General features: G+C 37.4%; 1 protein-coding gene across 1 annotated transcript in view; it reads right to left on the reverse strand.

Moving 5' to 3' along the window:
- GMDS (GDP-mannose 4,6-dehydratase) overlaps window positions 1-12,177 on the reverse strand; it is a 628,435-nt gene that overhangs the window by 117,553 nt on the left and 498,705 nt on the right. Inside the window, exon 8 of the mRNA XM_032424781.1 lies at window positions 6,873-6,991. Coding sequence (XP_032280672.1) covers window positions 6,873-6,991 — 119 coding nt within the window. The remainder of the gene's footprint in view (window positions 1-6,872; window positions 6,992-12,177) is intronic.

The raw sequence follows: 12,177 nt of genomic DNA on the forward strand, positions 1-12,177 counted from the left end.
TCACTACATCTGTGTCTTTGGGATAAATACCCAGGAGTGCAATTGCTGGGTCATAGGGTAGTTCTATTTTTAAATTTTTGAGGAACCTCCACACTGTTTTCCAAAGTGGCTGTACCAACTTGCATTCCCACCAACAGTGTAAGAGGGTTCCCCTTTCTCCACAACCTCTCCAACATTTGTTGTTTCTTTCCCTGTCCATTTTTGCCATTCTAACTGGTGTAAGGTGGTATCTCAGTGTGGTTTTGATTTGGATTTCCCTGATGGCTAATGATGATGAACATTTTTTCATGTGTCTGTTAGCCATTTGTATGTCTTCTTCAGAGAAGTGTCTTTTCATATCTTCTGCCCACTTTTCGACTTGATTATTTGTTTTTTTTGGGTGTTGAGTTTGAGAAGTTCTTTATAGGTCTTGGATACCAGCCCTTTATCTGTAGTGTCATTTGCAAATATCTTCTCCCATTCTGTGGGTTGCCTCTTTGTTTTGTTGACTGTTTCCTTTGCTGTTCAGAAGCTTTTTATCTTGATGAAGTCCCAAAAGTTCATTTTTGCTTTTGTTTCACTAGCTTTTGGAGATGTATCTTGAAAGAATCTGCTGTGGGCGATGTCAAAGAGGTTACTGCCTATGTTCTCCTCTAGGATTTTGATGGATTCCTGTCTCACATTGAGGTCTTTCATCCACTTTGAGTTTATCTTTGTGAATGGTGTTAGAGAATGGTCCAGTTTCATTCTTCTGCATGTGGCTGTCCAATTTTCCCAGCACCATTTATTGAAGAGACTGTCTTTTTTCCATTGCATGTTTTTTCCTGCTTTGTCAAAGATTATTTGACCATAGAGTTGAGGGTCCATATCTGGGCTCTCTATTCTGTTCCATTGGTCTATATGTCTGTTTTTGTGCCAGTACCATGCTGTCTTGGTGATCACAGCTTTGTAATATAGCTTGAAATTGGGCAACGTGATGCCCCCAGCTTTGTTTTTCTTTTTCAACATTTCCTTGGTGATTCGGGGTCTTTTCTGATTCCATACAAATTTTAGGATTGTTTGTTCCAGCACTTTGAAAAATGTCATTGGAATTTTGATCAGGATGGCATTGCTCTGGGTAGCATAGACATTTTAACAATGTTTATTCTTCCGATCCATGAGCATGGAATATTTTTCCATCTTTTTGTGTCTTCTTCAATTTCTTTCATGAGTGTTTTGTAGTTCCTAGAGTATAGATCCTTTATCTCTTTGGTTAGGTTTATTCTGAGGTATCTTATGGTTTTTGGTGCTATTGTAAATGGAATCGTTTGTCTAATTTCTCTTTCTACAGTTGCATTGTTAGTGTATAAGAAAGCTACTGATTTCTGTGCATTGATTTTGTATCCTGCCACATTACTGAATTGCTGGATGAGTTCTAGTAATTTGGGGGTGGACTCTTTTGGGTTTTCCACATAAAGTATCATGTCGTCTGCGAAAAGAGAGAGTTTGACTTCTTTGCCGATTTGAATACCTTTTATTTCTTTTTGTTGTCTGATTGCTGTTGCTAAGACTTCTAGTACTATGTTGAACAATAGTGGCGAGAGTGGGCATCCTTGACGTGTTCCTGATCTTAAGGGAAAGACTCTCAGCTTTTCCCCATTGAGGATGATATTTGCTGTGGGTTTTTCATAGATGGATTTTATGAACTTGAGGAATGGTCCCTCTATCCCTATACTCTGAAGAGTTTTAATCAGGAAAGGATGTTGTATTTTGTCAAATGCTTTTTCTGCATCAATTGAGAGGACCATATGGTTCTTCTCCCTTCTCTTATTAATGTGTTCTATCACATTAATTGATTTGCGAATGTTGAGCCACCCTTGCATCCCGGGGATAAATCCCACTTGGTCGTGGTGGATGATCCTTTTAATGTATTGTTGGATCCTATTAGTTAGGATTTTGTTGAGGATTTTGGAATCCATATTCATCAGGGATATTGGTCTGAAATTCTCCTTTTTGATGGGGTCTTTGCCTGGTTTCGGGATTAAGGTAATGCTGGCCTCATAGAATGAGTTTGGAAGTTTTCCTTCTGTTTCTATTTTTTGAAACAGTTTCAGTAGAATAGGTATTATTTCTTCTTTGAATGTTTGGTAGAATTCCCCAGGGAATCCATCAGGCCCTGGACTCTTGTTTTTGGGAGGTTTTTGATCACTGCTTCAATCTCATTACTGGTTATCGGCCTATTCAGGTTGTCAATATCTTCCTGTTTCAGTCTTGGCAGCTTATAGGTTTCCAGCAAGGCCTCCATTTCATCCAGATTGCTCAGTTTATTGGCATATAGTTGTTGATAATAATTTCTAATAATTGTTTCTATTTCCTTGGTGTTAGTCATGATCTCTCCCCTTTCATTCATAATTTTATTAATTTAGGTCCTTTCTCTTTTCTTTTGGATAATTCTGGCCAGTGGTTTATCGATCTTATTAATTCTTTCAAAGAACCAACTACTAGTTTTGTTGATCTGATCTACTGTGTTTCTGGTTTCTAATTCATTGATCTCTGCTCTAATTTTAATTATTTCTCTTCTGATGCGTGGCTTAGGCATCGTTTGTTGCTTTTTCTCTAGTTCTTTAAGGTGTAGAGTTAGTTGGTGAATTCGGGATTTTTCTATTTTTTTGAGTGAGGCTTGGATGGCTATGTATTTCCCCCTTAGGACCGCCTTTGCAGTATCCCATAGGTTTTGGACCGATGTGTTTTCGTTCTCATTGATTTCCATGAATTGTTTAAGTTCTTCTTTGATTTCCTGGTTGACCCAAACATTCTTGAGCAGAGTGGTCTTTAGCTTCCAAGTGTTTGAATTTCTGCCAAATTTTTTCTTGTGATTGAGTTCCAGTTTTAGAGCATTGTGGTCTGAGAATATGCAGGGAATAATCTCAATCTTTTGGTATTGCTTGAGACCTGATTTGTGACCCAGTATGTGGTCTATTCTGGAGAAAGTTCCATGTGAGCTCGAGAAGAATGAGTATTCTGTTGTTTTAGGGTGGAATGTTCTGTAAATATCTATGAGGTCCATCTGGTCCAATGTATCATTCAAAGCTCTTGTTTCCTTGTTGATTTTCTGCTTAGATGATCTGTCCATTGCTGAAAGTGGAGTATTGAGGTCTCCTACAATTAACGTATTGTTATCAATATGACTCTTTATATTGGTTAACAGTTGGTTTATGTAGATGGCTGCTCCCATGTTGGCGGCATAGATATTTACAATTGTTAGATCTTCTTGTTGGATAGAGCCTTTAAGAATGATATAGTGTCCTTCTGTATCTCTTATTACAGACTTTAGTTTAAAATCTAATTTGTCTGATATAAGAATTGCTACCCCAGCTTTCTTTTGAGGTCCACTGGCATGGAAGATGGATCTCCATCCCTTCACTTTCAGTCTGGAAGTAACTTTAGGTTCAAAATGAGTCTCTTGTAGACAGCATATGAATGGGTCCTGTCTTTTTATCCAATCTGCAACCCTGTGCTGTTTTATGGGAGCGTTTAGGCCATTCACGCTGAGTGATTATTGAAAGATATGAATTAATTGTCATCATGTTGCCTGTGAAGACATTGTTTTTATAGATTGTCCCTGTAAATTTCTGTTGTATATCACTCTTGGGATCTTTCTCCTTTTATAGAACCCCCCTTTCTTGCAGGGCCGGCTTAGTGGTCACATATTCTTTCAACTTCTGCCTGTCTTGGAAGTTCTGCATCTCTCCATCCATTCTAAATGAAAGCCTTGCCAGATAAAGTATTCTTGGCTGCATGTTCTTCTCATTTAGTACCCTGAATATGTCTTGCCAGGCCTTTCTGGCTTGCCAGGTCTCTGTGGATAGGTCTGACGTTATTCTGATGTTCCTCCCTCTGTAATTCACCTCCATTTTTGAAAAAGTTTCTCTGGGTATAGAATTCTAGGTTGTAGGTTTCCTTCAGCAGTTTAAAGATGTTACTCCATTGTCTTTTGTCTTACATAGTTTTTGATAACAAAACTTTCTTTTAATTTGTTCCTCTGTAAATAATTCTCTTTTTTCTCTGGCTGCCTTTAAGATTTTCTCTTTAGCACTTATTTTCAGTAATTTGATTATGATGTATCCTGGTGAAATTTTCTTTGTGTTAATCCTGTTTGGGATATATTAAGTCTCTTAAGGATCTGTGATTTTATTGTTTTCACCAAATTTGGGGAAATTTTGGCCAATATTTAATTCTTTCTCTGTGCCCTATTCCCTCTTTCTCCTGGGACTCCAATTACACATGTTATGTTGTTTGATATTGTTCCACAGGTCACTGAGACTCTGTTTTTCGGTCTTTTTTTTCCTTCTTCAGTCTTTTTTTTTTTCTATGTTTCATCTTGGATCATTTCTATTATTATACTTCTATATACTTATAGTTCAACAATCCTTTCTTCTGCAGTATCTAATCTGTTCTTGATGCCAACAGTGAATTTTTCATTTCAGATATTTAATTTTCCATCTCTAGAAACTCCATCTAGCTATTTTTAAATATATATTTTCCCTGTCTTCTCACTAAACCTATGTTTTTTTTTCAATAGTTGAGCATAGTTATAATAGTTTTTTAATATCCCTGAGTGCTTATAACATCTCTATTATTCCTCAGACTGTTTTTACTAATTGATTTTTCTCTTGGTTATAGGTCATATTTTCCTGCTTCTTGACACTCTTACTAATTTTTTATTGAATGCTGAATGTTAAGAATTTTATGTTGTTGGGTCTAGATTTTACTGTCTTCTTTTGAAGAACATTGGGCTTTGTTATGGTAGGGATTTGTTCCTTGTGTCCAGTTTGATCCTTTTGAAGTTCGTACTTAAACTTTGTTAGCCTAAGTCTGGAGTAGCCTTTACTTTCAGGATTAGCCACATTACTGAGACATAGCCCTCTAGAATCTGTATTACTTCTCTGAGTGATGAATAACGTCTCTCCATTGAGGCTGGCTGAAATGCAAATGACTCCCAGACTTGAGTAAGCTCTGAGGAATGTCCAGTTCTCAGTTCCCAGATATTTCTTCATCTAAACTTATGGAATTTCTTCTAATACTTCTACATCTTATTATTCAATACAAACTGAATGGGGTCCTTATGCAGATTTCTGGAGTTCTTTTTTCTTTGTAGAGCCCACCTTTCTAGAACTCTGCCCCTTAACGTTAGGTGCCTCAGACTCTCTAAATTCTGACCTCTACCTCACCTCCTCAACTCAGCAAAAACAGTTGTTCTCTATTGGAGTGCCTCTTTCATGTTCCATGGTTGAGACTGTGCCTCTAGGAAGAGGCCCAGAGTGATTGCAGGGCTCACCTCATTTGTTTCTTTTCTATCAGGGATCACAGACCTGCACTACCTGTTGTCCAATGTCTAAAACAATTATTTCATATATTTTATGTAGTTTAATTTTTTTTTAAGATAGAAGGTTTAATCTGATTTCTGTCATTTTATCGTAGCTCAAAGTAGAAGTCCTTTCTTATATTTCAAAAATGAATCTTGGAAAATAGTTTGGCAGCTCCTCAAAAAGTTAAACATAATCATATGACCCAGGAATTCTACTACTAAGTATATATTCAAAAGAATTGAAAGGAAGGACTCAAATGAATATTTGTATATCCATATTCACAGTAGCATGATTTGCAATAGCCAAACTTTGGAAGGGACCCAGTGTTCAACAAAAGATGAATGGATAAACAAAATGTAGCAAATACATATAACGAAGTATTATTCAACCTTAAAAAGGAATGAAATGCTGATACAGGCTACAACATGGATCAATCTTGAAGATATTAAGTTTTGTGAAATAAGCCAAACACTAAGGACAGATACTGTATGATTCAATTTGTATGAGGTACCAAGAGTAGGCAAATTCTTTGAGACGTAAAGTAGAGGCTGGGGGAAGGGGTGGATGGCAAGTTACTATTTAATGAGTACAGAGTTTTAGTTGGGGAAGATTAAAAAGTTCTGGAGATGGATGGTGGTGATGATTACATAACATTGTGACTATACTTAATGTCACTGAAATGTATACTTAAAAATGGTTAAGATAGCAAATTGCGTGTATATATATGTATACATATATATATATATATATATATATATATATATATATATATATAACCACAATAAAAAAATTACCAAAAAAGAAAAATTTTCCATCTACAATAAAGGATTTCTGACAAATCTTTCAAACATTCCAATAAAAATCTGACTCCAACACAACACATAAATGCAACGCATGATTATAAACTAGATCATTTTGGTATAAAGTACAGCATTGCCCAACTGGCAAAACTCAAAAGAGATCTGAGGATTAGACAGTAGTAACTTATCATTGTGAATTCCTGATTTTGATGATTGTACTGTGTTTATGAAGGAGAATATTTATAGGAAATACGCACAAAAGTCCAGGATGATGGGGCATCAGGTTGGCAACCTACTCTCATTGGTTCAAAGAAAAGAAGATTGTTTGTAATGGATTTGAAATTTTTCTCTAAGTTTTTTGCGGTTTCAAATTTTTAAAACGTAGATGAAAATATTAAAAGCAATTGTATAATATTATCACATTGATCTGGTAAGAGCAGAATTACCTACAGTAAAATCACAGTAAACCATGTGTTAGCCATAGTAAAAAGTTTAAAATTAAAACAATTAAAAAAAATAAAAATAAATAAAAACAATTAAAAACCTTTAAAAAATAAAAAAAGGTAAAATATAACTGGGATTGGATTCAGTGAAGAACAAAGTCCCTGTTTCATACTGAAACTCCATGTATTGTTTTATAAGAGAGTAAAAGGGGAAAAAGACAAAACCAAGGAGGACTAGCAAGCACATATACAAACTTGCCAGCAAATGTCTGATAAATGGCCAGAAACCAATTCATACTTACACGATGGTTTTTCCAATATGCAAAAATGATTTCTCCACAAATTCCCGAACACTATGGACTTCCCCAGTAGCTATGACAAAATCCTCTGGCTCATCATTCTGCAACATCAGCCACATAGCCTAGAAAGAGAGAGAGGCAAATCCAAGTCAAAGTGCATCCAGCTGTCACTTGAGAAATATAATGGTATCAGAAACATGTAATTGGAGGGGCGCTTGGGTGGCATGGTCAGTTAAGCGACCAACTCTTGGTTTTGGCTCAGGTCATGATCGCAGGGTCTTGAGATCAAGTCCCATGTCGGGGCTCTGCTCTCAGAGTGCAGTCTGCTTAAATTCTCTCTCCCTCTCCCTCGTGCGTCCTCCCCCGCCCCACCACATGCGCACTCTCTCTCTCTAAAATGAATAAATAAATCTATAAAAAAAAAATAATTGGAGATGGACATTGCTAAAAGGTAAACTGAGGCACATTAAATTTTTTTTTTGCCAAGAGTTTATTGGAGCATACATCAATTCGAATAAGGCAGCACTAAACCAAAGGTGATTAGGAGCGCTATACCAACAGAAACTCGGAGCAGCGTTTTCATAGAGTAGACACTGAAGCAAAGTAAACAAATTTTGTGACTGACTATAGTTTACAGAGTTGCCTTATTTGAAAAAGCAGAGGTAGCTGTTTGTGACTCGTTGTTCTTAAGGTTCATTTTGTTGGATTTGAGTGCACTGACTCTGGCTTAGGTTTTGGTTCACCTACATAGGCTGTTAAGGCATTAAAAGTCACCTCAATCTAAGGCCACCTTATTTTAATACTTTGACATGTACAGCTAGAAAATGACAATGAATTTACTACACTATTCTCAACATCACAGTAGTGGTTCTCAAACTTTAATGTGCATCAGAATCATCAAGGGAACATCTCAGCACAGATGCCTGGGACACAGCAGTTCAGACTCAGTAGACTGGAAGGCATGTTTTAGGCATCCTGATTCTCACACAGCAGGTCCTTGGGCTACAATTTAAAGGAACAAGATGTTCAAGAGTATCTGTGGCAAAGAAACTTTCCATAGTATATTTAAGAAAAGAAGAGTTTAAAAAGAATTGCCCAATTTTCCTTGATATCATGGACGGAAGGTAAGAAAAAGTCATTTAAAGACAGATGATCTTCCTCAAAAGTGGAACCAAATTTCCTAACAATAAAGTTGGAAATTTTCCAGCGTGTTGACATAAAAAATCCAAGTAAGTCAAGAATCATTAAAGGGAAAGCAATTATGTAACGAACAGCACTGCCACTTCTAAAAAGTTATTTGAGTGGCAATAAGAATGCACCAGAGTTCAGGATTCGTCAGGCAGCGTTTCAAGGTCAAGTGCTCAGTGCGTGCATCATACGGTGTACTTTTTCAACAGGAACAAGAAGTCTAGTTGGGCAACAGTGCAGCTGCGTGTCTCAGACACAAACTGGTAGCAACGGTCACAGCCCTGCTCCACGTGGTTATAACAACTTTTATCAGCCACACACAGGCCTATCGTTTCTACAGTTTGGAACTGTACATTAATTTTAATGATTTTGTTACACAGATTGAAGACGCAGATTAAAAAACACAAAAGTATAGCTCGTGTGTGACTGCAGCATGCCTCTTTAAGAAAATCAAAGCCAACAACAATGACAACAACTGTTTTTTTCATCATTCTCACCCACTTTTCAAAATAAAATAGGTAAAAATAATAGACACTTCATTAGAACACAGTCCCCAATATTATGTGTATTACACTCTGGTTCTAACATTTAAAGAAAACTGTGCTGGTTGGTGTCTCCCTCGTTGCTATTGGATAAGCTGAAAAATAAGTTGCTGAAGCCAATGGAGCAGCTTCTTTTTTCTCAGAGGATACAACCCAAAAAAGTTTAATTCCTCTTTATTCATTTGAATTTGTGGCATCCTTCTAAAAAAAAAAATAGATATTTATCTTTTACTTGAAGTTATTTCTTGTGACTATTTTGTATTTTTGGTCTATTGTAAGACTTTTCAATCCTATTTTTGTTCTATGGAGGATGAAACTTTTGGAGGTTTTATGCGCCTTGGAGGTGGGCACACTGGGTGGGACAATGGCAATAGATTCAGGTCATTGACACACTGAGAAGTAACCAATGAAAGTGTCTTGGCTAGGAGACAGTTTTGCTGGCATTCATGAAATACCTCCAAGTGTCATTTTGCATTAAGAGATCACAGATGATGAATTTAGTCACAACACTTTAAAAATTCACACTAGTTAGATTAGTATTAATAATAAAACTTGATCCATTTTTAAAAGGCACAAAACACAAGATGTTCTCTTTATTGGGATAGTCCATGCAGCACAGAGTCTCCAAAATCCTTGTACCTCTGAGACCTCAGGGCCATTTCACACTATTAAAAATGCTCTGGGCTGAGGAGGAGTGGGGTCTGTGCCCAGCACCCTCTGTTGTTAAGGTCCCCACAGAGGTGTCTTTTGTTATGGGCACTGAGGCTCATGTGCATTATCGGTGGCCTGGTGGGGGGCTAGCTCCTTGTGTCTCTGTGTCTTGCACGTGCAGTTCCCGTGGCCTAGAATGCCCTCTTCTCTCCTCTGTCTGGAAACTCTGACCTTTCCTTCCAGATCCCACACAAGAGCCCCAGGTCTAGTCCTTGGAATGAATTCATATTATCTCACTGAGTTTCCCTGTGACCAATGGCACACAGTATGGTTGACTTCACTGGGACTGAGACTGCCCTTTGGCCACCCTTCCCCAGCTAAGCTGACTCTCCCACCTCCCCTGAGCGCATACATGCACACACATGCACACCTACACACTTGTTTTGGCTTTCTTCAAAAATACTTTCAAAGTTTTTAGGAAAAACTAAATTATGCTTCTGGCTAGAATTTCTATTTGAACATTTTTCTGAGGGATTTGTGTATACACTTACATGTGTTTTACTCAAATTTCCATTCTAAAAATAACATTTAAAATAGGTCTTTCAGGACTGCTCAGCTTATTTTATTTCTTTTGAAACACTATGTTGTGCTAGAATGGTTTTGAAAAAAATTATATTTTTAGTCATGTGAAAGAAAGCAAGGGCTTGCTAAAAATAAAAGGAGAAAATATGATTACTGGTTAATGGTGGATTACTTTAAACACTGGGCAAGTTCCCTGGTAGTTGTTTTGTTCCCCAACAGGAATCTTGGGATCAGTAGGAGCCTCTCACTTTCACGAAAGTGAGTGCCAAGAATCTGCTCTTTTCTTTTCCATCAGACTATCTGCGGCCTTTGACCTATCAATTTCTAGGCATTTCCTCTAAAGTTCATATTGTACCAGACTCCAGTCTGGGAATGGGAAGGGAAAGGATATACAACTCCAGATTTATTTGTTATTACTGAATAGTTTACTGGTTTTAACAGAGGGAAAGGGCTTTGTTTAAATTTCCACTGAGCATAATTAATGGTTATGGACTGGTAAATGAAGAACAGGTGACATTCTGGATTAGAAGATAAATGATCTTGTGTTCTGATGTGATAATGGGTTAGTAATTTGCCACAAAGCCGAGGCCCAGTGCATCCCATCATAATGCTAGATCATGTCCAGGACACAAAGGCCCCTGTGTGAGAAGTACTCAGCCATTCCCCTCCTTATACAGCTGCACACGTTGATTTGGTCCATTTATTCTCTGATGGACAGCACAACGGAGGCAAAAGCTCACCACTTCTCACCTTCCTGTTCACATGCTGAACATATGACCCATGACACTGCCAGGCCACAATCTGTGATCACATCGCCACTCGGCTTTGGCTTCCGACTATAGAAACAATTTTGAGGTTACATGTTTTAGATGTCAATCCTCTCTCTTTGTCTCTCAAGGAATGAAGGAGAAAAAAGAGAGTCTTCCCACATTCTTTCAGTGCCCTTTAAGGATATGACTGACTTATCCACTTCCTCAGATACTTATTTACTTTCAGCCGTGACCTGATCACCAGTGCAAACAAAAAAAATCTCTTGCTTTTTAATCCATCCCACAGGGAGGAAAGACAATCAGTTAAGGAATGTACCAAGGCTTCAGATTCTTTGACATAAAAATGTCCCTTAACAGCAAATGAAGAGTGCGGTCTTCAAATCATGTCTCACATTCATTTTGCTTTTAAGGTACGTGAAGTAGAAATCTGACGCCATACCATTGACATCTGAAGGCAGAGTGTAGATGGTTATAAGCATTAGTTAAATTTGGACATGCGTTCTCTTGTAGCTGTATAATTATAGATAGAAGCTATCAGTTCTGTAAATCTAATTTAGAGAAGTCAAAATAAAACTAGAAAATTCGAGTGAAAACACTGCCTCCTACAATCTACTCTTTGGCCATTCAAGTCATGAACGCGGAAGTAGGCACTGAAGGATCATTCCTCCTTCCTTGATTTGGTAGCTCTGGAGGCTGTTCACAGCTGGACCAGTGAAGGAGAACACCCAAAGTACATCACCACAGCCGACTAACTATACCTGATTCCATGCATGCCTTTTGGGGTGTGATGTGTGTTTGTCTTAAAAATCTGGATTCTACAATTGCTTCCACCTCGCCATTAACCTCCGGTTCAGTATCCAAGCCACAAACACTTATTAACTGAGCTGTCATCCATGAATAACAAGATTTGTTAATCAAGGTTATGTTTAACTATATTTATTTGACTGCTGCTTTTTTAGTCCTGTGCTTTGTGCTTTATGTGCTACTGTCATAAAAATAATCTTAAAACAGAACTAAATATATATATATACATATATATATATTTCGGTGGAGAAAGTCTATGAAATAATTCTAATAAAAACCATAGGAATTTGAACAAATGGATATTTAAATTCCCAATTAAAAAATGCCAACTGGGGCTCCATTCACTTACATTTTGTCTTTAAACTTTGTTCAGTAGCTGTTTTCATGATAACAGCCTGGTATTCACAGTTTGGGTCAGGACTTCAAGTAGTCTTGTGCTAGGTCAGGCCTTATGCTTTGCGGTACTCACATCGGCAGTTCTGAGGGTTAGCATGGGAGACTCCCCCCTACTATGACATAGTTGGGAAACAGGTACTACATGATTATATAAATAAAATTGATATCAAGAAAATCATCTAGCATAAAACCAGAGGCTGGCCTTAAGGACTTCTCAATCTATTCGTTTTCTTCATGGGCAAAAATACTGTGGTTTGTGGATTCCTTTGATAAAGAGGCCTTCAGACATTTTTAAGATACTAAGTTACTGAAGAGGAAAAGAATCATTAGATAATAAATAAAAACAACGAAAACAACAGAACACAATTTAGAAAG

This window comes from Phoca vitulina, unplaced genomic scaffold (genome assembly GCF_004348235.1).
Source record: "Phoca vitulina isolate PV1807 unplaced genomic scaffold, GSC_HSeal_1.0 scaffold31, whole genome shotgun sequence".
NCBI lineage: Eukaryota > Metazoa > Chordata > Mammalia > Carnivora > Phocidae > Phoca > Phoca vitulina.